Genomic DNA, 25,716 nt, shown 5'->3' with positions numbered 1-25,716 from the left:
CTTAGTTATGCGACAACGTGTGCAGTGATAAACAGGGCTCGCAAACATTCCTGTTTTAGCCCATTAGGATTTTCTAGGCCTGGTCACTAATAGGACAGTAGTCTTGTGTCACGGCTGGGCGACGCTGCTTCCGAGCTGACGTGTGGTACGTGCTAACAGATACGGTGTGCATGGAATGATGCAGTGATGGCTGTTTCCTCGGTGGACATGCGTGTTATGAAGTGCTGCTAATATACACCGTAGATTGAGTTGAGGCGTTTTTACCACACCTGGGTAAGCTGTTATACTTACTCTCTGCCGATATGCATTGTACTGCAGAGTTTTGTATCTCGTTCCAAATTCATGTCGTGCAAGTGACGGTGCAAACCAACGTCGTAGCTCGCAATGTTGAGGCGAATTTTGCGAGATGAAAATTCTTTTTTTTCCCATTATATCAAATCGATGCTTTAGAAAGATCAGTAATCGTGTCGAACACGTATTACCGAAGGTGATACATTAACTAATTTCATAAGATATCCACCGGGACGACATTCAACAACAGCATCTACTTCCGTAGAAGTAGATGACTTGAACGAGTCCATTTAAAGAAGTAGTTCCGGTCGCCATGTACCTCGCGATTGTACTACATCAATCCGCGCTAGTCAGTTCTGTAATGTACTTTGCTTGCTGTTCCTACCTAAAAAAGCAAGATATAGGCTACTCTCTTATATATAAAATGAAGCACAAATAAATGCCTTTATATAAAACACAACAGGTTTTACAACACAACAGGTTTTACAATGTTGCTAGGTGTAATTTTCAACAGAAGGTTTGATTCTCGTGTAATAGCCTAATACCATTTTCATCAATTGCAAGAATTATTGTAAGTGGTTTGTGGATGAACAGGATAATTTTACTGAAATGTGAAATTATTTTATAATAAATGTTGGAATGTATTTTAACATCTTATTTTACATTCACATTATAGCTGCTGTTTTGGCTTCGGGTGGGGGGGGGGTGGAATAAGTTTACTAAAATAATTCTGATCGGTGGTCTCTTTATGGCTGTGTTTAAATCGATTATAATTATATGCATATGTGCATGTCAGTACTTCTTTATGAAATATTAGAGTACTTTTATATACTACACTACGTGTAAGCAGGAAGGCCTATGCTGCCATAAAATGGAAACTGAAAAACCTTAGTCAAAGTAAAGCGATGGTCTCTACTTTTTTAAGCGGAACAAGACAAGATACTCGAACGTCAACAGTCCCTTCGTGTGTACGTTTCCAAAGTGGATGAGGATGTTAATTGTCGGAGTTCAGGTGTAATCATTCTCTATTATGAAACAGTTACAAAAGTAATTAGTAAATTATCTTGAACTTTAAAACGATTTATTGCAGTTTCTACATGTCATCATTTGGATGCAGTTCCCCAGAATGACCCAACCTCGACCCAACGAGTTTATTCCACCACCGGAGTGCCCTGTCTTTGAGCCCAGTTGGGAAGAATTTGCCGACCCATTCGTGTTTATCAACAAAATACGGCCCATTGCAGAAAATACTGGCATCTGTAAGATACGACCGCCACAGGTAAGTCCTAACTGGCGTGTTCTTGACCTGACGACATCGAAACATTAGTAAATGCACGAGTTTCCCATTGATTGTCCCTCACAGCGAAGTCCGAAACACTTTGTAAAGGCAGGTTTTCAACATGGCGGATTGCGGCTCTGGTCGAGATAGCCAGCTAGCTAACGGCGTGTGCGCGTGCTTCGAGCTGCTCGGCTGCATGTGCACAAATAGTTACTGCGATATTACTTTTTAGTGGAGAGACGGTCGATCCCAGGATTTTGAAGAACTTCAAGGAATTTCCACCGTCTGTTGACTAGCCAGTATTTTTGGCTGGATGTTATACCATACAGTACAAATAGTGATTGTTATTGTCTAGCTACACGAATGTACATGGGGCATCCACCCAAACAGGAACAAGCTAAACACTGAGTTGTTCTGTAATTCTAATCGAAGGCCACCCTATATTGATGCAACACAAATTGGATTTCAAATACTTTTTTATTTTACAACTTTTTCACCTTTTGATCACATCCTGTAATTTTTTTTTTATTTAAATGTGTCTTGTAGAATTCACTCCACCCAACTTCATAGCCTTTTATTTGAAGGCAGCGTCACATTTGCCATGTTTTTACTTCTCTCTTCCCAAACGGTGGGGATTCTTGACAAGAGTAGCGTTATTTGTTCATCGACTCTTGAACCAGTAATATTAAGTGGCCAATTTTTGGTTATGAATAACGCAGTTAAAACATGGCTACATGCCCAGAATTTTGCATTTCTACTGGGAAATTGACTTCTTCATTTTTAAGAACGAAAAAATGTATATAAATACTATAGTTTCAAGGGGTGTAAACGAGAATACATTGTAGGCCTGACCGTGTGCAGTGTGTTTAAAAAAAGTGGTAGCTCGTCAAAAGCTGTTGTCCTCCATGTTGTGTAAAAGGCTGTGTTTATTTGCATGGAACTTGCCATTTGGCTATTTCCAGTTCATTGAACACGAAATGTGTTTGTGGTGAAACGATGCATATGTGAAATTTGTACTTCTCTTGGCGTACGACTATGCGTTTAATACGTTTACGTATTACAAGGAAGCGACATATTGGGTAATTTCATTTCAAGGCCAGTTATTATTAGTAACTAAAATGTCTCAGCGCAGAAATAAAATTCCAGCATAGTATCTATTATTCATGTTTAATTCTTTTCTGGTGCGGTAGTTCACATTGTAATAACTAGCCATATCCTGTTAATACTGTTGATGATGGATTTTATTAATATCTTATTGCTCTTTTGCTAAGGAGTCACGTATTGTAGATGTCTGTAGGATATCTCAGGCATCCAGGTATACAATATTTGCTAGAATTATTGCAGATATCTAATGATGCATGCATAACTTGGCTAGTATGATTTTAATTATGCCTAAGTATTGAAAATGAGAAAGTGGGTGTAATGTAAATTCAGGCTATTTGAGGAGAGTGACACAATAGACTCAGCATGTCGTGGTTTAATTCTTTAGGGATGGCAACCACCATTTGCTTGTGATGTGGACAGACTGCATTTCACTCCACGAATACAGAGACTCAATGAACTAGAGGTATGTAGTCCATCAGGCCCTCTCTTTGTAAGCACACTCTTCCACATGCTTTCCAATGGATAGCACCAGTTACAGTTAAATGCAAACTTTATAGTGGACAGCATTAGGTCCATTTGTTACAGCAGACTTCTAAACCTCATACTTGTTATTAATGAGATGTCTTTAGGAAAGGGGAAAGGTTTTAGTGCTGGGTCATGATGACCCAGCACTGCTCACTCGCTGAGCAGAAATTAAAATGGTGAGGGGGGGATGGATAAGCAGAAATAAACTTGGTCTGTTTTTGTTAAATTTATCTTGTTTCTCAGGCTCAAACCAGAGTGAAGCTCAACTTTCTAGACCAGATTGCCAAGTTTTGGGAGCTGCAGGGCTGTACACTAAAAATCCCTCATGTGGAGCGCAGGTCTCTAGACCTGTACCAGCTCTACAAGGTGCAGTGTTATAGCATGGTTCCCCACAGCATTACCTCCAGTCATCTTGTGCATCCTTCATACTGAGTTTGCCTGAATGAAATGGTTGGTTTTCTTGGCGTTCTTTGCAGCTGGTGACAGAGGAGGGTGGCTTTGACATAGTCTGCAGAGAGCGCAAATGGACCCAAATTTCTCTCAAGATGGGCTTTGCACCTGGCAAGGCCATTGGTTCTCACCTGCGAGCCCACTATGAAAGGATTCTCTACCCTTACTCCCTGTTCCAGACAGGAGCCAACCTTCCGGTAAGGCTGTTGGAGCCCAGCTTCCCCGACCCCCCACAAAAAGTTTCCTTCCCCTTTTTTGGTCTCTCACATTCCCCCTCCCTTAATCACATACATGCATGCGTGTTACTCTTATATATCTCGTGTGCTATGTGTACCTTGCAAGATTTCATAGATTGATGTTTGTACACTCTATTTTGCTGGTGAATAAATTCAGTTAGAGGCAGCTGTGTTTCTTTTTTCTGTTCAAGACCCCACCTGTGAGCATTGGAGCAGAAAAGCTGTCCCAGTTTATCTGAAGCAATGTGGTTCTTCTGCACCTACTTAGTTTCAACCAACTTGTAATCAGATGATATAGTGCATGGCATCTCATAAAGGATTGAGTGTTGCCATGTAACATGTTGATATCAAGTGTACCAAGTTGAAATGAATGACATTCTGTATAAACAGGGTACATATGAATAGTGGCGGTGTGTTTTTGTGGGTTGTGCGCGCCCCCCCCCCCCATAATTTAGTCAGTGCAGTTGTCCACCCACTGCGCTCTTTGTCCATATTTATGTAATGCGTTCCAGGCTCCAGTCTTATTGGGTTGTACTCTTACCTCAGTTTCCTTTGCTGTCATGTTGTGCTATGAATGAATACTGCACACTTTTTTTTTTTTTTTTTTTTTTTTTTTTTTTTTTTTTAGAAACTGAAACTAATTTTTGGTAATGACCAGAGATTACCAGTTAATTTGATGTCTTAAACTTTTTTTTTTTCCCTCCTTTCCTTCACCAGAACTCCCAGAAGCCCACTCTTACCAATGACACCAAAGATAAGGAGTATAAGTCTCATGACTTGCCCCAGCGGCAGTCAGTACAGCCTGCAGAAACCTCAACCATTGCTCGCAGAGCCAAGCGCACAGAGGTAAAGGTTCCTTGGAGGCTCCGTGCAGCCCAAAGACTGCCACTGGCTTGTATGTTGTGTCTCAGGACATGTACTGGCTGCTTCAGTGACCTGCTTTGCTCTTTGTCTTCATCAGGGCCGCTGCTCTAAGACTGAGCATGCAGAACAGTGTGAGAGCAGGCCCAACCTGAGGAGGAGAATGGGCTCGTATGTGGCCAAACCTGAGCCTGGTAAGTGGTGTGTGTTTTTTGTGTTTTTTAAAAAAATTAAATAAAATCACCTGTGTCCACACAACTCCCTGTGCTGGTGTTTTTGTTTATGATAAAATGTTTCTAAAAAAGCTTGATGCATTTGTTTCAGTAAACATTCCAGTCCAGGTAAAACAAGAGCTCATCGAACCATCTGGATTGATAGTTGAGTATGAGAAATCAAAGGTCAGTAACAAGGCTGAAGTCTGTTTCTAACATTTGTTGCAGACTAGCTTTATTACTGCAGTGGAACATCTCCAGTATTTCTGCAATGTTTCCATATATTCACAATACATTCATCCTGACTGTATCATGCTTGTGATGCATTCAGAGTATTATACTGTACTGTGGGATGTCTAATTTTGTGTGGGCAGGTGGAGCAGTACATATGTTTGGTGTGTGGTGGAGGAGGTGATGAAGACAGGCTGCTCCTCTGTGATGGGTGTGATGACAGTTATCACACCTTTTGTCTGATCCCACCCCTACCTGAAGTCCCTAAAGGGGACTGGAGATGCCCCAAGTGCCTGGCACAGGTGGGTACTCATCACTGCCACTGACTGGAGCCACAATACCCTTTTATACCATGAAAGCAAAGGTGTGTGTGTGTGTGTGTGTGTGTGTGTGGTTTTTTGTTTTTTTGTTCCCCCCCCCCTCTTTTTAATATATAACCCAAACCTTTTGGGGACATTAGCAGGCTGTACTTTACTTTCCATTTTACTGTATTTTTCACATCTGCTGTTCACTTTTTTTAGGATAAATGCAGTTTTTGCTTTCCTTGGTAATGCTGTGGACCCTTTTGACTCATAACATTTCACACTAAGAGCTGAAATAAGCCAATCATCTTGGAGTTCATTGCCTATCTCTGGATGTAAGGATGTGGTTGGTGTTCAGTGAAATAACTGAATTCTGTTTTGTGAATATGTGCGTTTGTTTCTGTTTCTCTCAGGAGTATGGCAAGCCTCAGGTTGCATTTGGTTTTGAGCAGGCCTCCAGAAACTACACTCTCCGCTCTTTTGGAGACATGGCAGACTCCTTCAAATCCGACTATTTCAATATGCCTGTTCATGTAGGCTATTTTTCCTTCTATGTATACTCCATCAATAAAATTTAGTTCTGTTATGTTATGCTGGTCAAGAATATCATTTTGACTTTTGTGTGTTCCCTCAGATGGTCCCTACAGAGCTGGTTGAGAAGGAGTTCTGGCGTTTGGTCAGTACCATTGAAGAGGACGTCACAGTAGAGTATGGTGCAGACATTGCTTCAAAGGACTTTGGCAGTGGCTTCCCTGTCAAGAATGGCACCTTCAGAGTGGCACCTGATGAGGAGGTACACTCTGTTCCCTGTCTATACCAGTGTACAACAGATTCTCTCATTTACACCTTACTGTGTCCAACTGTAAAATGCTCTACATACACTAATATGACCTCACCTCAATTGAATTCTGTCTTACTGGAACAAGTTTTTAAAAACACTACACACTCTTCTTTGGCAACCATAGCCTTCTTTTAACAAGTTACATTGTTGCACTGAAAAAGGGTTTAACATTTGCATATTTTATCACATCACTGGTTTTATAAAAGCAGTAAGCTACAGGAGGCTGGGTTAGAGCCTGCTTTTACTCTACTTTCCATCACACCTAACAGCATCTCTAAATTACAGTAAAATTATGGCTTCACACTAAAGAAGGCAGGCCGAAATGTTTGCCCTGTGATGTGCTGGGTTTTTGTCATGGCCGGTCTCCCTTCTGTGTGTGCAGCATTACCTCAGCAGTGGGTGGAACCTGAACAACATGCCTGTGTTGGACGCCTCTGTGTTGACTCACATCACAGCTGACATATGTGGCATGAAGCTGCCATGGCTTTATGTAGGCATGTGCTTCTCCTCTTTCTGCTGGCACATTGAGGATCACTGGAGCTACTCTGTTAACTATCTCCACTGGTGAGACTCTCCCACTCTCCAGAGCATGTGCTAAACAAATATGGAGGAATCAAACAGCGTCACATGGCGCAATACAGTTGACTAGTTGTTCAGAAAACTTTGCCTTGTGCCATTAGTTCACAATTTGGCATAATTTGAGGCTGAAATAACCTGTGAGAATGTATTGTTGAAAAACCAGAAACCACAAAAGCATAAAATGTATTTAATGTCAGTCGTTTGTGTGTGTGTGTGTGTGTGTGTGTAGGGGAGAGCCAAAGACATGGTATGGTGCTCCTGGCTATGCAGCAGAACAGTTGGAGGCAGTGATGAAGAAACTGGCTCCTGAGCTCTTTGAGTCACAGCCAGATCTGCTTCACCAGCTGGTCACCATCATGAACCCCAATCTCCTAATGGAGCATGGAGTCCCAGTGAGCAAACCATACAGCTAACATGGGCTTCATCACAATACAGGTGTATTTTGAATGCAAGAAGCCTTTGCTTGTGAAATTCATTTTGAAGGTGCCTTTTTGTTCCTTTCAGATTTATCGCACTAACCAGTGTGCGGGCGAGTTTGTCATCACCTTCCCCAGAGCCTATCACAGTGGGTTCAATCAGGGCTTCAACTTTGCAGAGGCTGTCAACTTCTGCACAGTGGACTGGGTAAACCACATGGCAGTGCCTTTATGCAACTCTATAAATCTCGACGACACTTGCTGACGTTCTGACGTTCCCTTTGTTCCAGATGCCTCTGGGTCGAGAGTGCGTGGAACATTACCGCTCTCTGCACAGATACTGCGTTTTCTCGCATGACGAGATGGTGTGTAATATGGTGTCCAAGGTGGAAAACCTGGAGTTGGAGCTGGCCTCTGCCATCCAGAAGGACATGGGCATTATGGTTCAGAAAGAGCAGGCGCTACGTGAGAGAGCCTATAAACTGGTGAGGGAGTCTTCGTCGGCTTTTCCTCATGCAGGCCCTGAAGCTCTGTGCACATCAGATACTGGTTAATAAATCAGTGGATATGGTTTGCCACCATGGTGCCAAGAAGCTTGAAAAACGAAAACGTGCCCATCTGTTACACCCTGTCATGATTGTTTCCTTTCCTTCCTCCATTTCTGTTTTTCTACACACTCGCCACTCTCCATCACTAATTGATCCCACGGTGGGTGTGCTCTTCTTCCCAGGGGGTGTGGCACTCCCAGCAGGTGGACTATGAAGACCAGCCAGATGAGGAGCGGCAGTGCACTAAGTGCAGGACCACCTGCTACCTGTCTGGCATCACCTGTCCCTGTAGTCCTGGCCAGCTGGTGTGCCTACACCACATCCAGGACCTGTGCTCCTGCTCCCCCAGCAACTACACCCTCAAGTGTGTGACTACACGTTTGCCTGTGGAGCACATTGGTGCCTGCAGTTTTTAATAAGAGAATTGGTGCACCTAACTGAAAATTGGTTACGTTTGTAAAAATCTATTTGAAAAGAGGTGATTTGACTTGCCTTTCTGTTTTCTTCATGGATTTGCAGCTATAAGTTCACCTTGGGCATGCTGAACCAGATGTTTACATCTGTGGCCTCACGTGCTGAGTCTTATGATGATTGGGCTTCGAAGGTTAACAAGATTCTGAAAGCTAACCAAGACAACAAAAGTGGTGGGTTATAAACATTATAAAACCAGGGTCTCTTGTTTCTGGCGATTTTCATTCTGATAATTTGTCTTAAGATAATGCTTAATAAAGCATGATCATTTTTCAATAAATGCTTTGCGTCTATTGCTTAATTTATTTTCTGAACTTTTAGCACTTGTATAATTGGAGCTGCTTCATTTTATTAAGTGAATCAAAATGATCTGCTACAAAGCTAAGGTGGAGGTAGTTGGTGATTCTTGCCTTCCTTTGTTCTCAGACTTGGAGGAACTGCGAGGGCTGATTGGGGAGGCAGAAAAGAAGGCATACCCCGATACAGACCTGCTGCGGCATTTGCGCCAGATCATCCAGGATGCAGAGAAGAGTGCCTCGATGGCCCAGCAGCTGCTCAATGGCAAGAGACAGACCAGGTAGCTTTTCTACTCACCTCTGTGTGTACAGTGAATTACAACACCTTTTTAAAGATGGAGACCTACATACTTGCCTTGTCTGGGCACTGTAGTCTTAGGTTTTATATTACAGTACCTTGGCTGTTATGGGGTTGTGTGGTTGTTTTGTTTTTTGTTCTTCCTTTTTCTTTTCTTAAGGTGGTTCCTGGAAGTGTGATGCTGAGTATACTGGTGACTAACTATTTTTGTTTAGGTATCGCAGCGGTGGAGGGAAGTCTCAGAACCAGCTCACTGTGGAGGAACTGAGGTCATTTGTCCAGCAGCTCTATGACCTGCCCTGCAGTATCAGACAGGCCCCTTTCCTCAAGGTACTGGACCACATCACTTGCTTTCAATAGTATGAATATTCATGAGGCCTAAAAAAGAAGTTGGCATAAAGAACGAAGCATTAATAATAATATTATTATTATTATTATTATTATTATTATTATTATTATTATTATTATTTTCTCATTCTGTTTGACTCTCATGGCCATGGTGACATTCACGCAATGACCCTCCCACATTCCCTTCGCTCAGGCACTGCTGAGCCGCGTCGAGCACTTCCAGCAGCGAAGCGCCGATCTCCTAGCTGAGGACATGCCCGGCTCCTCGGCCCTGCAGGGCCTGCTGGACGAGGGCTCAGGCCTGGACGTGGAGCTGCCAGAGCTGAGCGTACTGCGGCAGAGGCTGGAGCAAGCACGCTGGGTGGAGGCAGTGCAGCAGGCCAGTGAGCAGCCAGCCAGCCTCAGCCTGGACTGCATGAGGAGACTGATTGACCAGGGTGTGGGTTTGGCTCCGCACGCCTGCGTGGAGAGGACCATGGCCCGTCTGCAAGAGCTGCTCACTGTGTGTGAGCACTGGGAGGAGAAGGCCCATAACATGCTGACTGCCAGGTACGATTGCATGGCTTAGCATCACATTCTAGTTTGATGCTTTGTGGCCTGGGTGCGAGATGCCAGTTCTGAAATGGTCATACTGCACTGTACACACTGACTGATGGGTTTGCATAGAGAGCGAGGAATTTTACTTGTAAATGAGTAGCATTTCCTTTTTTACTTGTCAATAACAACAGTATGTACAATACCAACATGAAGGCTAAAAAAAAAAACAACCTAAAAACATGCATTGATGAGATGAAATGTGCTTTGCTAGCACTTACAATTGAGAGTTGCTTCCTGGCAGATTAACTGAATCAACACATGTCATGGGAGAGTACACCCGCACGCTCCACTCTACTGGGGGAAGAGTATGTCTGTATACAACATGCAGACACAGCTCTCCCCCGCCACACACACACACATTCAGAGCTTGGTACATAATGAAGCATCATTTAAAACAGATGGAAATAAAGAATGTCTATACACGCACCATAATGCATACTGAGTACTGGAATATTACTAAGTTCTGGATTCTGTATCAGTAATGAGTGTTTGTTGATTTTACGTTGGATATCCATCCTTTCCAGACCTCGGCACGATGTGGAGACCCTGGAGTCAGCTGTGCTGGAAGTGAACAGTATTCATGCTTACCTGCCTAACTGTCTGCAACTCAAAGACTCTGTCAACAGAGCCAAAGAGTGGCTACAGGAAGCAGATGCCCTTCAGGTGAAAGGCCTGCCAACTGCTGCGTCAACACATTGCGAACCTGAAATTAATGTTGGCTATTTTATTCTTTTGTAATTAATCGTGTGTGCGTGCGTGCAGCTCGGGGGTCGTGTACCTGTGCTGGCCAGTCTGACTGATTTGGTCTCAAAAGCCAAGAGCATCCCGGTCCTGTTGGAGCCCCTGGCACGACTGGAGAGCCTGGTGTCAGAGGTGCAGACCTGGAAGGAGGGCGCAGCTAGAACATTCTTGCTGAAAAACTCTTCCCTCTCCCTCCTGGAGGTATTTTAAACATGGATGATAATGGTTTGGTGTATTTTATCATTTACATTCATAAAGAATATATTGCAATTGCCAGTTGTATGTAGGAATGTGGAGGAATCGGAATAAACTGTTAATTGTTTCACTGTTTTGACTTCAAGGTCCTGTGCCCCAGATGTGAGGCAGGATCTCAGAAATCGAAGTCGAAAAGGGTGAAAGACGTCTCACCAACTGGCAAAAAGCCAATTGTAAGACTGGACTGCATCAATGATGTGGAGAGAGCTCTCTCTGAGAGCAAAGACACAGCCTCAGCAGTATGTCCCACCTATTTTTTTTTTCCCCCACAAAGATAAATTTAAATTGCTGTAATGCATGATGAACCTCATGGTTTCTCAGCCATGTAGATTAACCCTTGGATCCACTTTCAACAGATGGCCACTCTTAGTGAGGTGCGTCTGAAGGAGTTGGAAAGCCTGTCAAGCCTGAGGACCACGAACGAGGCAAAGTTTCAGCCTATGCCCAGTGGTTCCGTCCCTACAGTGTGTCTGTGTCATACGGTGCCGGCAGGCCCCATGCTCCAGTGCGAGCTGTGCCGTGATGCTTACCACAGCGGCTGCGTGCCTGGCGCCACGGAGGTGCAGGCGGGGCATCCGTGGCTGTGCCCACTCTGCACGCGGTCCGAGAAGCCGCCTTTGGATAAGGTCCTGCCCCTGCTCGCTTCTCTGCAGCGTATCCGGGTGCGGCTCCCAGAGGGTGACGCGCTGCGTTACGTGATCGAGAGGACAGTGCGTTGGCAACATAGGGTGCAACAGGTCTCGCCTGTTACCCAACAGTTTTGTGGAAAAGTAAGCTTTCTCAGTTTCTGTATTTTAAATAAAGTAATTAAATGCTTTATTAAGGCATATTGCGGTTTGTGTTACTTTCAAAATTTTCTTGTGACTAACCTGTAGTTAAGACCTGTGTCTGGAATGACTTCATCTCTAACCCTGGAAGGGAGCAATGGCTCCTTCTACATGCAACATCCATGCATTCCTCTCAGTGGTAAGTGGAGAATTTCATATCTTCATGTAAAGGACTTTATGCAAATGTGATCTCTGCTGACTTGTCTGAATGTGTTTTGGTTTGTGTGGCTTTGCATCTCAGGTCTGAGTTCGGAGCTGGAGGATCTGCTGGTGGAGGGCCTCCTGCTGCAGGTGACATTGCCCGAGCTGCAGCAGCTGTACCAGGGCTTCCTAAACCAGCTCTCCCCCTCCCATCACTCACTACAGAGCAGTGAGCATGACCACCAGTACCACATCGCTCAGGACAGGAGCCCACCCTACAGAACCACCATCCCCAAGAGCCCGTCCCCCAAGAGCCCGTCCCCCAAGAGCCCACCCCACAGCAAAGCCCAGGTTGGAGCACCATGGACCCCCCCCCCCCCCCCCCCCCCCCCATGCTAACCTGTAGAATAAACAGGTGTAAAGTACTAGGAGGTGTTCATGTAAAAAGGTAATATGTTGTACAATGTCACTCTAGGATGTAGTGATGGAGTTGCAAAAGGAGACCGAGAAGCTGGAAAAGAACCCCAAGAGACGCTTGGAGAAGGAAAACTCTGACGAGCAGGACAAGGACAAAGTCAAGAAACCCAAGAAAAAGAAGCCCAGAATGATCAAGGAAAGAAGGTGTGAGGAGAAAAGAACCACCTCTCCTTCCAACTCGCTTTCAGACCCATCCTACTCTGAGGATTCAGAAGAGGACTGGTCTGTGTGCTCAGCAGAGCGATGTCAGCAGCCAGAGGGAAATGAGGTCAGTTTGGAGTGCTCCCTTACATCCAGGGGTACCGTAGTGGGGGTGGGGGCCTGTGACTGACAGGGACCTAAAAAATTATTAGATTATTTGGTGGTGGAGCCCAATCGGACAATTTCATGCAGTCCAGAATCTGTCGGTGCCTCTGCTTTATGCCTTTATCTGACTGGTTCATCTTTTGTGGTTTGGAATAGTTCACATGACCTTGACACTCAGTATGATCATTGCTTGCTCTTTAGCTTTCCTAGGTTGTAACATAATGCCTTTTTTTTTTTTTTTTCTCCCCCCCCCCTCGCAGGTAAACTGGGTCCAGTGTGATGGCAGCTGTAATCAGTGGTTCCACCAGATTTGCGTGGGTGTGTCTGCTGAGCAGGCTGAGAATGAGGACTACATCTGTATCAACTGCTCAACAAACTATTTCACACAATGAGGACCAAACAGAAATGCTTTGGATAGTTAAGACTTTTGAGTTTTGCACATGAGTTATAGCATCAAGTATGCACCAGATCCCTTTCCCTGGCCCCCAGCAGTTCTGGTCTGTCCTCCCTGTTGCTCTGGTGCTATGTTCTTCTTAATAGGACTGTTATCTGGAAACATTAAGACTCTTATCACCTCTTTCTGGTATTTTTACATTTCCTCCTATAAACTTACTTTCTCTTGTCTAGAGGACATGACACAGAGATGTACCTCAGGTGTTTCCATCCCATAAATACAAGGTAGGGGGTGTCTGCTCCCCCAAATGTAAAGTGGGGTCTGTTTTTCAGAAGCCCTGATATCATCTAACATGAACTAATCAGATTTTGGGGCTGTTTTTTCACCAAATTACATTAATTGGACTAAACAAAATGGTCTGCATTTATATTTTGGAACCCTGCTTTGGTACATGTGTCTAATCTGTTATTTATTTATCCCAGCAAAAACAAAGCTGGTTACCCTGATTTTCTGTAGCTTGAGATCTGCTCTGATCTGTAGCTTCTTGCATTAGCGCTGGTTGTACAGAATCCTGATGTAGGTTGTCTGAGTGATGTAGCAGAGAGAAGTGAAATATACTTTGTGATGTATGCCGTTTCTTTAAAAAAAAAGCTATAATGTTAATTCAGTTGTGGAATAAAATGGTTTGTTCTCGCTGATCATAAGTTCAAGAAGGTGATGGCATGGAAGATCTTATTTTGAAATTACCCATTAATTCGTTGTTTTATTTTGGTGTGATTAACATGAACGTGACAAATTAAACTTGTACAAACCATTAAACGTGGTTAAAAATGGCGTCAGGACCACAACGGCACTATCGATAAGTTCTCGTTATTTGACCACCGCTGCTGAAGGTGGCGCCACGTGTCCGGACGATGAAAAAGGTGGAAACACTTCGTCATAACAAAGCTCCTCCCCTCTCGTGCATTGGCGCGCGGTGCTCCGGTGGACCGTTTTGACTGCTCCCGGTGCTCCCACATCCACGGCGAGGCTGGGGGAAAAACATGGCGGGTATGAGTGCGTCGGGTCCCGGCACGGTGTCGGTCGCTGGGCCTGTGCAGCAGGGTCTTAAAGAGGCCTTGATTGAAACGCTGACGGCGATCCTCTCCCCGGTCCAAGAAGTGCGCGCCGCTGCTGAGGAACAAGTCAAAGTGCTGGAGGTGACTGAAGGTAGGCGCGCGTCATCTTACTGGCCGAGTTTAGCTGCCACCACCACGACTGTTTTCACCATCGCGGAACCACTGGCTTGCTTGGAGATGTGTTGGCGGTCGGTAAATTTACTGCGTCGTTTATAAGGACGTGTGTGGGTTTTTTTTTGTTTGGGTCCCTTTAAGTTTCTAAACAGTGATCGTCTGAAGGTGGCTAGAGTTGGACATCTCGTTAGCTAGGCTAGCTAACCAGGTAACCTAGCAACCTAGCTCCTGTCGAGAAGTGAGGGTGCGAATAAGATAAGCTATTTTAGCTAGTGCCAGCTAACTACAAACCGCTCTCACACCAAACAAATAAGTTATTGTTCATGATGTTGACTCGTCTGTATCTAACACATACTAGCCAGAGAGTTTACTTGGTTATCTAGGATATGTAAGCTCGTTTGTAAAGGTCTTGTCACATAAGATCTTGAGCCGACGATTTTTTTTCTGTCTCGCTAACTTGGCTAGCTATCGTAGATTAACAGGATGCTGCTACAAATGAAACTGGTAATGCAACCTCTGTCGTGACGTTTAAGGTATTACTATTTTTTGTTTAAAAAATGACAGCTACCCTAGCTTTACTTTTAAAAACCGAAACTAGAGAGTAGTTTAGCTAACTAGCTAGGGACTTTCCGATTTGGTGTTTTTTGTTTTATTATATAGCTAGCTAGATAGGTTAGCTAACACCAAGTTAGCTAGCTAGCTATGTAAAAATAGTTATAGTTTTAATTACTGACGGCATAATTTCAACTCATCGGATTTTTCTTTCGCACCATGGAAAGATTTTCTGCCCGCCTTGTTGCATCCAAGTGGCTGGACATTTTTTACATGTTATTCAGCAAAGCGCCCCCAGCTGCTTCACAATGACGCCAAGAGACCGCATCGTCGTCTCAGTTCAGCAGTACCGCTTCATGACACTTCTGACTGTTCTAAGAATATAGTTCATTTGTGTTTAGTTTCTGCCCAACGTGCAGTTTTACTTTTACTGAGGCTATCTTAAGTCATCTTTTAATTTAGTTTACTTCTCATTTGGCCCATAAACTATTCACTGTAGTTCTTTAGTTACAGGTGGGGAAATGGCACTGTTTGATATACGTCTTTTATGGTCCTAACACTCTTATATGGTATTTGCATGATGAAACCTCTTCAGGCACTGTGTGCTTGACTAATTAATAACCTCCTCCACTCATTCTAATGTTCCACCTTCCTCCTTATTTTTATTCTGTGTTATTTTTTTATTTAGCTACATATTTTGTTCCTAATGGGAAGAGCCCTTTTGGAGTTTTGGTGATATTAAGTACCCAGTCTTTGATGACACTAACTGGTGCTTGTAGTGTTATTTGTTAACTGTACAAGGTGACATTCAGTGCTGTTGATCTGCTATGGAGTTATTTATGGAGCTGATGGGGCTGATTTTCAGGATATACTGTAGCAGTCATGGCCTCTGTCTCGCTCTGAGCTGTTGTGTGCTGGGTGTCAGCAGTAATATTTTGTCTCTTGGAGATGAGTGCTGACACAGTGAGACATGACACCTCTATTTCATGGGCTCCTACATATTTTGTCCATGCCTTTCCTCAAGCTCACAGATTTGCAGTGATTTTAAAAGCATAAAGATTTAGGATAACTATCCAACATGTGGTGTTACTGTTCATAAGCTTGTGCATTCTTTAATAAAGGTTGCAAGGGCAAAATGGATTTTTAGATGCGTTGCAGTTCTGTTTTAAATTTATGTTTCTTCTCCACAGAATTCGGAGTTCATCTTGCAGAGCTCACTGTTGATCCCCAGGGAGCGCTTGCTATTCGCCAGGTAAGGGGCTAATTCAGTCATTTTTGGTTTGTGTGATTTTGTTGGTTTATATATTGTGGTTGATTATTTTAAAATTTTTAAAATGAATTTGATGCCCCTTTTCGTTCACTGCAGCTTGCATCTGTCATCCTGAAGCAGTATGTTGAGACCCACTGGTGTGCTCAGTCAGAGAAGTTTAGACCTCCAGAGACCACTGAAAGGGTGAGATGGGGGGTGTGTGCGAGTGTGCATGTACCTGTGTGTGTTTTGGCTCAGCAGAACAGAGCAGCATCCTTATCAGTCTCCCACGTCCAGCAGTTTTGACATTTGCTCTTTTTGGCAATGTTTTTCACTCTTTTCTGTTTGCCGTCACCCAGGCCAAGGCAGCTATACGTGAGCTGCTCCCTGGGGGGCTGCGGGAGGCCATCAGTAAGGTGCGCTCTAGTGTGGCCTATGCCGTGTCTGCCATCGCTCACTGGGACTGGCCCGAAGCCTGGCCACAGCTCTTCACAGTCCTCATGGACATGCTGGTCAGTGGTGACGTCAACGCTGTGCACGGAGCCATGAGGGTGCTCACAGGTATTAACCCCTCTAAGTCTGTGGCAGATCTTAACTAAGAGATGGACAATATTGGATAACTGTGGAAATGCTCCCAAACTGAGGCCGTTGTTGCACTTTATTACATTTTGTTAAATAATTACAAAATACATTTTAATTTCTGAAAAGCATGCATCACCAGATATATTTCAGAAGTTTTATGCAGTGATTGAACACACATAAGAAACTTTTGATATTTATGCTGTAAATCAAGTGCAAAAATGTATAAAAATAGAATCTAGTCTCTTATCGGGGTAGGGGCTGTTCTTCACTGAAATATGTTTCTCTGCAAAGTTTGGGAGCACTGCTGTTTTTTTTTTTAAAGCAGCAGCAACAAAAAAAAGTAGAACAAATTCTAATTTGAAGATGCAATAGAATATAACTTTAAAAATGTATTTCAAATACAAAGAAAATGTTTATTTCGGATATTTAAAAATATAAATTTTGAAGACAGCACAGGTTTATCTTTACATTGTATGGAATGTATCGAAGGTGGTAATCTTAATTTAAACTAAATGTGTTCCATAGAGTTTACTCGAGAAGTGACAGACACCCAGATGCCACTTGTTGCACCCGTCATTTTGCCAGAGATGTACAAAATCTTTACTATGGCAGAGGTACTGTTTTTGTTTTTTTTTACTGAGCCTGTTTCAGATTGTTTGTTTAAATTTGTGGGCCTTTTAGAGTCTCTGTTAATAACTTGTAATTACTTACTAATAGGTCTTCTTGATATGTGCAAAGTAATCATGTGCCTGTTTGGTTTTAGGTTTATAGCATTCGCACCCGTTCTCGAGCAGTTGAGATCTTTACAACTTGTGCCAACCTCATCTGTGCAATTGAGGTGTTTGAAAAGGTGAGCTGCTTGTATAAAAAGAGTCAGCTGTGGTTGGTGAGGCAGTTGTGGCATCAGTACTGCTGGACAATGTGTTGAAGGCTCTGGCTTGCTCTTTTCCAGGGTGCTGCCAAAGCCCTAATTTTTCCTGTGGTGGAGCAGTTCACTGAAGCGTTTGTGCAGGCACTGCAGATGCCAGACGGACCCACTTCTGACAGCGGCCTCAAGATGGAAGTTCTCAAAGTAAGGGACTGTTGGGGTTTTTTTACTGTATGGCTGTGTTGTAGACCATTGTTTAAGGCAATTTGTTTGATTGCTTTTAGCTTCCTTTCTCCTGATAGGCAGTGACGGCCCTGGTGAAGAACTTCCCTAAACCCATGGTGTCATCCATGCAGCATATTTTGCCCATAGTATGGAACACACTGACAGAAAGTGCTTCTTTATATCCTTTCATGTTTATTCTCTGTAAGGGTGAAATGGAATAAACTAAAATATAATGATTGTTTATTAATTTCCTTCATCCTTTTAGTAAGCTCGCTTTCTTTTGGTAAATCAGAGCAGCTCTGTATCCTTCTAGATTTACACAAGTACATAGTTATCTAGAGCAGAGTATGTTGTCTAGATAAGTGTGTCCCAGTTCAGTCACCACTGACCACATGGCTTTGCTCTCCTCCTCCACCCAGGTATTCAGTGTTCTTCACTGCTTGTTTCAGAATTGGTAGAGGACAGGATTAGGAAACACTGATCTAGAGAATTAATTAGTTAATTTAATCCTATTAATGGACACTTTTCTTAACTAAGTGATTTTACTTATGTGAGAACAGAAGTCAACTACACTGAAGAAGTAGATGATCCTGTTGATTCTGATGGTCTGTGGCTATTTTTAAGCCTAATTTCATTCCTCTCTGAGATCATAACCACAATGAGAGGTCACTGAATCCACAGCAGTACACACTCTCTACTGATCATTGTGGTTTTCTATGCAGGGGAAGTCCTTGGTTTTGAAAACCTTGTCTTCAGCATCTTTGAGTTTGTCCACACACTGCTGGATAACAACAAGTTTAAGAGCACAGTAAAGAAAGCACTTCCAGAACTAATCTATTACATCATCCTCTATATGCAGATTACAGAGGATCAGGTATGCTTAGTCTTGTGTGGCTCTTTGTGCTTCTGCATCTATGGTTGCTTTGCTGTAGCTTTTGTCTTTTGGTTTATCATTTAAAAGCATTGTCTTCTCACCATTTAGATTAAAGTGTGGACAGCCAACCCTCAGCAGTTTGTTGAGGACGAAGATGATGACACCTTTTCTTATTCTGTCCGAATATCAGCACAAGATTTGTTGCTGGTAAAGACAATTTCATGTCATCAACTGTATTCTAATGGGTTGGGAGCTTGATCAAGCTGTTCATTTAGTCTTGTGCTTCATGTTTGCTGCTGTTCCCTCCATGCCAGGTGGTGGCAGCAGAGTTCCAGAACGAGAGTGCTGCCGCTTTAGCTGCAGCTGCCACCAGACACCTTCAGGAAGCGGAGCAGGAAAAAAATGCTGGCTCTGAGCATTGGTGCGTCACACACAAGCTCAAGAAGTTCTCCTGTTTACATTATCTAATTTCTAACACAGTTGATCCATAACAGCCATTTAATGTGTACATTGTATGTTTGAGACAGTTATGAGAAATACCAATAGTAGCATATATATATATATATATATATATATATATATATATATATATATATATATATATATATATATATATATATATGCTAATGTGTGGAATTTATGGTACTTGTGCACAATTAGTATTTTAGATTTTAAAGGAGTTATTTTTGAAGAGTTGTTTTAAAGATATTTTAAAGAGAGCTTTCAGTACAGTAGACCAATTTTTAAAACCAAAGTTAAAATCTCTGCAGATACTGTACCTTCCAAGAGCCATTGACTCAGGCCATTCCCTGTAATTCTATATATGAAACAGAAACAAAATATCTGTTCTACTGTGAAAATATCTTTTTAAAGGGACAATTAAATTGCCCACTTTATCAAGTCCAAAAATCCTGATTTTCCAGAATAAATAGTGTGGTTAACATGATCCAGCTGTTTAAACCCTTACCTGCACTTGCTTATGCACATAATGAATCATCAGCTTTGTGCTCTAAACATTTGAATGAATCTGAGTTGAAAGAAAGCGGTAAAGAGCTGCATGGTTTTCTGTCGCCCCTGTCATGAGTTACAGGTGGAAAGTCCACGAAGCCTGTATGCTGGCTCTGGGCTCAGTCAAGACCATCATCACGGAGAACGTCAAGAATGGCCGCGTGCACTTTGACATGCACGGATTCCTGGCCAACGTAATCCTTGCTGATCTCAATCTTGCAAGTAAACAAATCAATCTCCCTTTTTTTCATCCAAAACATGGTCAGAAATTAATATAATACTGAGCAGTTCTTTAAAGGTAGATCTCGGTCCAGGAATGTTCAGAAGTGCAGTGAATGAGGCTCTAGTAGCTGATTTGCACTCCATTGCCACGTTCTCAGCAGCGTCACCGTTCCTGCTGGGTCGAGCCCTCTGGGCAGCCAGCCGTTTCACTGCTGCCATGTCTCCCGAGCTCATCCAGCAGTTCCTGCAGGCCACAGTGAGCGGCCTGCACGAGAGCCAGCCTCCATCCGTCCGCATCTCTGCCGTGCGGGCCATTTGGGGGTGAGATCCATTCTTTTGTCCTCCATGCATGGGTCTGGTTTCCTGTTTGATCGAGAGTGCCTGTTTTTTGCTGTTTGTAAGCATTCTTTACAGACGTGTAAATGTTCAGCTGCACTTGGTAATCGAATAAACCTGAGATGCTTGTGTACCACAGGTACTGTGATCAGCTGAAGTTGTCAGAGAGCACCCACGTTCTGCAGCCTTACCTGCCCAGTATCTTAGAAGGCCTGGTGCAACTGGCCGCTCAGTTTAGTTCTGAGGTGCTTACCTTGGTAATGGAGACTCTGTGCATTGTGTGCACAGTGGACCCAGCTTTCACCACTAGTGCTGAGAACAAGATATGCCCCCTCACCATTGCCATCTTCCTCAAATACAGCAATGGTAAGCCATCCTGCCATTTACTCCCCTTCCTCCTCTCCTGTAGTTGTGGCTTTCTTCATGGTTCCAGTGTTCTAGGCTTCCTTAAATAAACATGCCTGGTTCTGTCCTGTTCTTCATATTGGAGACCCTGTGGTGGCGTCCTTGGCCCAGGACATCTTTAAGGAGCTGGCTCAGATTGAGGCCTGCCAGGGCCCCATGCAGATGCGGCTCATCCCTACACTCGTGAGCATCATGCAGGCACCGACAGACAAGATTCCCTCAGGCCTTTGTGCTGTAAGGACCCTTGACTGCTGCATCTTAATCTCCTAACTAATTGTGCCAGTGTTCTTTTGAAAAGCGCTAATTGCTGTACTATCTGAACAGACAGCTATAGATATCCTGACCACAGTTGTTCGGAACACTAAGCCCCCTCTGTCTGAGGTGCTCGTGTGCCAGGCTTTCCCTGCTGTGGCCCAGTGTACCCTTCGCACTGATGACAACACCACAATGCAGGTAAGTGGCTGTGGGATTACGCAGCTCAAAAGGGGCTTACTAGATCAGGCAACAGCAGCTGCTGGGATAATTTGTAATCATAATGGTGGTAGATTTAGTAAGCAAGAACATTTGTGGTTTTAATGAATTGGTTCATTGTTTTCAACCTAGATGTTATTAGAACAGTTGTAAACATTTCGAATTGTGCATAGCACAGCTTGGCTGATAACTCACCAGTCCTGGGTTTTCAAAAGAGGAAATCTGTTCTTTAGAGACACTTGAACTTTCATATGGGGAAATCTCACACCCTGACTTTTTTTTTTTTTTGCTTTCCCAGAACGGAGGTGAGTGTTTGCGGGCATACGTGTCTGTGGCCCTGGAGCAGGTGGGCCAGTGGCAGGACGAACATGGCCACAGCGGTCTGTGGTATGTCATGCAGGTGGTCAGTCAACTCCTAGACCCACGCACATCCGAATTCACTGCCGCCTTCGTGGGCCGCCTGGTGTCCACGCTGATCACCCGGGCGGGTACGCAGCTGGGCGACCAGCTGGACCAGGTGTTGCGTGCTATTCTCAGCAAGATGCAGCAAGCTGAAACGCTCAGTGTCATGCAGGTAGGATCCCATCCTCTTTCCTAAAGAAGTTTAGAATTAATTATAATTTCTTTTAAACATAAGTGATTCAGGCTTGTATTTCTTGGTTGCTTTGGAGCTAAGCTTTTATTTTCAAAGTCTCAAAAATGTAAATTTCTACACTATTACTTTTTTTCCCTTGTGTTTAATGATTTATACATCGTATATTTCATATCGCATGTTTGAGAGAATGTAAATGTACAGTCAATAGAATAATGTAGAAGGTACAGAAATAATAGAACATAGAATGTAGCCCCCCCCACACACAGTTTCACTGCAGCCAGCTTCGTAGTGCCCGAGTCATGTTGTCCCACTCATCTCACACTCATGACCCTGTTTTTCACTCTTATCTTCCCCTGCAGTCTCTCATCATGGTGTTTGCTCACCTGGTCCACTCTCAGCTGGAGCCTCTGCTGGAGTTCCTGTCCAGTCTTCCTGGTCCTACTGGGAAACCTGCTCTGGAGTTTGTCATGACTGAATGGATGAGCCGCCAGCATCTTTTCTATGGGCAGTATGAAGGCAAAGTCAGGTGTGAGCTTGTAACCTCTCTTACCATCTGTCTACAATAGAGAATAAATCACAAGGCACTGAGTCATTGTTCTCTGACATAATTTCCTTTGTCTGCAGTGCTATAGCTTTGTGTAAACTCCTTCAACATGGTCTTAACACCAACGATAAACGCCTACAAGATATCGTAGTGAAAGGAGAGGAAATCTTTAACCCAGATGAAGGAATTCGTACACGGTCCAAATCTGCCAAGAGTAAGCATGCACTTGATGGTTGCATCATACCAGTACAGCTTCTAATGATCAGTCTTGGAAAATCTAACAGTAACTCTGTCTGGTTTAGACCCAGAACGGTGGACCAACATTCCTTTGCTGGTCAAGATATTTAAACTCATTGTTAATGAACTGTCATCTGTAGTGGAGGCCAATGCAAATCGAGCAACCCCTGCAGAATGGAGTCCAGGTGTAGTAGCCATATATGATTTTATATGCAATACATGTTGTAAATGTGCATGATGTGAGCTGTTAGTTTGTTTGCAGCTGCAATTGAAGATTCATTGGATGTTATGAATACTTTAATGTCCCCAAAGTCTGCTGCGCCCAGTGTAGGGATTTTCAGTTGTGTCCCATATTCATCCTATGAGAAATTGAAATTGTACTTAAACACTAAAATGTTACTGAAGTCTCTCATTTTTCACTTTAGTAGCTGAATGTTTGTGGGTATATGAGTGCAGTGGTCTCTGTGCTGGGGGTGTACACACATGATAACTTGGATTATTTGAAATTGGCTCAGCTCTAAACCTTTTGAGCTGTATGTTTCAGATTCAGTAAGAATGTGGGAAGATCAGGAAGAGGAAGAGGAAGGGGAGGAGGAGGATGAAGGACTAGAAGGGCAGCTCCTTTCTGACCTCATATCCTCTAACAAATATGGTGAGACTGCCCATGCAGAAGCCCTTCACTCTTGTTATAGACCTTTTTTCATGTGGTGTGAGGAATCCAAAGTATTATGTGCTAGCTTGGCTGCTATTGGTCTTGTGCCTCCTCTCTGCATTCCATTCTCCACTCAGTCTTTACAAACTGAAAAGGCTGACCTCAGATCAGCGCAGAAGAGCAGTGCATCTGAGCTGCCCCAACCCAGCACTGATGATGTCATTTACTCAAGGCTGAAAAACAATTGCAGCAATGGAGTTGAACCACTAGAGGTCAAAGCAAGCCAGATTTACTGCTAATATATCAAGTTCATTAAATTATCTTCTGTGGAACTGCAGAGTTACTGTGTGGATATTTCCAGTAATCTTGTTTGGCCAAAAGATTTTAATGTTTTAAAATTTTGCTTGATGTGTCATAAAAAAACAATGATAATTCCCAGAGGTCTGTCTTTAGCAGTAATAAACCTACTATTTAAACAATAATAGAAGCACCCTACACTGAGGTGGTCCACTGGTGGGTGGGTCGTTAATGTTCTCTCCAAAGGAACTCTATAAGCCCCTACAGCAGATCGAATCCTGAGGTACATGAAAGAATAAGTATTCTTTTGCAGGACTTGAGACGTATTCTCTTCCTGGTATTTTACTATTTCAAGTCCTGAAAAGAGCAGATGTTTGACAAATATGCCTTTAAGAGCATGTTGTTGTAAGGGGGAATGTGAATGGTTTAGATCCCATGAGTAAAACCTTTTGCCAAAGGTGAGCGAACTTTAAAAAAAAAAAAAAGAATTGGGAAATGTAAATATCTGTGCACTCTGATGCCTTATTTATTTAGATTTTTCAATATTGTAATCTACTCCACTATTCCGTCTCTGTTTAAACATGTTTGTTAGACCAGTCTCGCATTATAGCGTCACCTCGTGTCATTTGCATAAGTTGTGCTTGATTGCAGGTAATGTGTGTGTGTGTGTGTGTGTGTGTGTGTGTGTGTGTGTGTGTGTGTGTGTGTGTGTGTGGGTTTTTTTTTTTTCTTCCCTCATTTCCACATAAGCTCAATATAGTTGAATGCACTGTGACTTCAGACCCATTCCTCATTCATGTAGATGATGGCGAGGAGTATTGTGTTATACCCTTTATTGTTCTTGAGCACGCTTTTCTACCTTATTTATGTAAATGTAAATAATTATGGTAGCACGGTAGGTGTTTGTTTTTGTTTTTTTTACCAAATCCTTTGAACATTACTAACTACAGAGCAAATATTAAGCCAATGCAGTAATGCCATTATATGCCCATTAATTTGCAGGTAAGAAATTATATATTCTGCAAATGCAACTTTGCCCTAAAAATAGACTGCTTGTGTAACATTATGTGCAAAATCCTGGACACAGCACTCAAGATAAAATCACAAAGGTTTTGGAAACAATAAAAGTAATCAAATGTTTTTGCAGCTCTTTGCCAGAACTCCGGTACAAGAGGGTAGGCTAAACATTCGCTCGTTAGAGAAGATTTTGAGTTTGTTAGTCTACAAATATGAGTTAATGGCAGTGATGGACAAAATATCAGGTAAATTCTTAAATACTCCCATGAGCTCACGCTGATTTAATGTTATTTTTAAAATCTCTTTTTATATTGTATTTGTATGTTGTCTTAGATGATGATTACTATGAAGATGATGATGAAGATGACCCAGATGCCTTAAAGGATCCTATATATCAAATTGACCTCCAGGTAATCTGTTCACTGATCATCTGTAATATAAGAACCAAGTTATTTTTGTTCGTGTCTCATTCGTACATCCTGCTGCCGGTGCTCCTGTTTACATGTCATCCTCTTCTTTCTTCTCAGGCCTACCTGACAGACTTCCTCACCCAATTTGCCCAGCAGCCGTGCTACACCATGTTCTCTGGCCATCTCAATGACTCTGAGAGAAGAGTCTTGCAGTCCATCAGTCTCTAGGATGGCTTCTCCGCGTTATCAGCTCTCAAACTGTCCTTGTCCCAGTGTTCACCACTCACTTGTATGATTCTAAATCCGAGGACTAGAGTGGCCTTGGAAAGCCTTTTTGGCTGGCACTTACAAACCCTGAGCCCAGTGCAAGACTTCGCAAAGACAATGACCGTGTTGACACATCCTGGCCAATGGGCTGCTGAAGGACACACTGGAAGAGTATTGCAGAAAGAGAGGGAGTGCTTTAGCCGGTCCTTTTGACCCCAGAAAACTGGAATGGTAGTGGAAATGATAACAGGATATAAATTCCAGTAGTGAAACCTTGGGCATAGTAAAAGTGGTTAGAAATGGGTCAAGAGGTTCTTTTCAAAGGAACCAATATCACTATAGATTATGTTTAAGAAGTGTCAGCTGGTGTCCATTTGTAATATTCTCACTTTACCAATTCATGGTGGTCTGAAAATCTTTCTGTAAAGGAAGGCATACAATTTTTGGAAGATGAACTTTGACAAGTTGGAAATTTTGCCAGCTTATGTTTATGGCTGTGCAATGTGGGTGGATAAGAGGGAGTCACAGTGTTGCCATGGTGATATACAGCCTACTAGTGTTCTTATACCCACTGGATTTGGGGGATGATTTTTCAAAATAAAAGGCCAATTAAGGTCTCATTTTCAATTTTAGTCTTGCCCTATTGG

At 43.0% G+C, this 25,716-nt stretch overlaps 2 protein-coding genes across 4 annotated transcripts; both read left to right on the top strand.

Moving 5' to 3' along the window:
- Window positions 1-134: 134 nt before the first annotated feature.
- On the top strand, window positions 135-13,879 carry kdm5ba (lysine demethylase 5Ba). Of its 2 annotated transcripts, none has more exons than XM_035520339.2 (28): window positions 135-273; window positions 1,382-1,570; window positions 3,060-3,137; window positions 3,443-3,565; window positions 3,676-3,846; window positions 4,603-4,731; window positions 4,847-4,940; window positions 5,071-5,144; window positions 5,333-5,491; window positions 5,905-6,024; window positions 6,126-6,284; window positions 6,715-6,896; window positions 7,141-7,303; window positions 7,416-7,535; window positions 7,618-7,812; window positions 8,058-8,239; window positions 8,395-8,519; window positions 8,773-8,923; window positions 9,156-9,270; window positions 9,482-9,837; window positions 10,410-10,548; window positions 10,648-10,827; window positions 10,968-11,120; window positions 11,238-11,651; window positions 11,757-11,847; window positions 11,950-12,200; window positions 12,325-12,594; window positions 12,893-13,879. In XM_035520339.2, the coding sequence occupies exons 2-28, from the start codon at window positions 1,403-1,405 to the stop codon at window positions 13,022-13,024; spliced, it is 4,494 nt and encodes a 1,497-aa protein (XP_035376232.1). In that variant the 5' UTR covers window positions 135-273; window positions 1,382-1,402; the 3' UTR covers window positions 13,025-13,879. The 2 variants fall into 2 exon arrangements, with proteins under 2 accessions (XP_035376232.1, XP_035376234.1); XM_035520341.2 differs by having other exon boundaries at window positions 147-273; window positions 1,409-1,570.
- Window positions 13,880-13,921: 42 nt separating this feature from the next.
- Window positions 13,922-25,701, top strand: ipo9 (importin 9). Of its 2 annotated transcripts, XR_014119313.1 has the most exons (25): window positions 13,922-14,235; window positions 16,001-16,062; window positions 16,177-16,263; window positions 16,419-16,620; window positions 17,167-17,255; window positions 17,405-17,491; window positions 17,594-17,713; window positions 17,812-17,912; window positions 18,281-18,339; window positions 18,457-18,608; window positions 18,717-18,815; window positions 18,923-19,029; window positions 19,699-19,838; window positions 19,997-20,159; window positions 20,314-20,540; window positions 20,665-20,813; window positions 20,904-21,032; window positions 21,349-21,624; window positions 22,005-22,171; window positions 22,270-22,403; window positions 22,492-22,611; window positions 22,971-23,078; window positions 24,523-24,637; window positions 24,726-24,802; window positions 24,920-24,971. XR_014119313.1 is itself a non-coding variant. In XM_027012446.3 (24 exons), the coding sequence occupies exons 1-24, from the start codon at window positions 14,070-14,072 to the stop codon at window positions 25,028-25,030; spliced, it is 3,132 nt and encodes a 1,043-aa protein (XP_026868247.2). In that variant the 5' UTR covers window positions 13,922-14,069; the 3' UTR covers window positions 25,031-25,701. The 2 variants fall into 2 exon arrangements, 1 of the variants encoding a protein (XP_026868247.2); XM_027012446.3 differs by lacking the exon at window positions 24,523-24,637 and having other exon boundaries at window positions 24,920-25,701.
- Window positions 25,702-25,716: the final 15 nt, after the last annotated feature.

The sequence above is a fragment of the Electrophorus electricus genome, chromosome 22 (genome assembly GCF_041902795.1).
Source record: "Electrophorus electricus isolate QZ-2024a chromosome 22, ASM4190279v1, whole genome shotgun sequence".
NCBI classification, from domain to species: Eukaryota; Metazoa; Chordata; class Actinopteri; order Gymnotiformes; family Gymnotidae; genus Electrophorus; species Electrophorus electricus.
Note: the sequence above shows the minus strand (reverse complement) of the source record. Positions and strands in the feature narration are given on the sequence as shown.

Bases quoted from the DNA above. Each gene is read 5' to 3' on its own strand.
- ipo9 (XM_027012446.3), top strand. From the start codon at position 14,070: ATGGCGGGTATGAGTGCGTCGGGTCCCGGCACGGTGTCGGTCGCTGGG. The intron at 20,814-20,903 runs GTAAGGACCCTT...CTATCTGAACAG, and splicing joins TTCCCTCAGGCCTTTGTGCT to ACAGCTATAGATATCCTGAC. The intron at 24,803-24,919 runs GTAATCTGTTCA...CTTTCTTCTCAG, and splicing joins TATATCAAATTGACCTCCAG to GCCTACCTGACAGACTTCCT.
- kdm5ba (XM_035520339.2), top strand. From the start codon at position 1,403: ATGCAGTTCCCCAGAATGACCCAACCTCGACCCAACGAGTTTATTCCA. The intron at 5,145-5,332 runs GTCAGTAACAAG...TTGTGTGGGCAG, and splicing joins TTGAGTATGAGAAATCAAAG to GTGGAGCAGTACATATGTTT. The intron at 11,652-11,756 runs GTAAGCTTTCTC...ACTAACCTGTAG, and splicing joins CCCAACAGTTTTGTGGAAAA to TTAAGACCTGTGTCTGGAAT.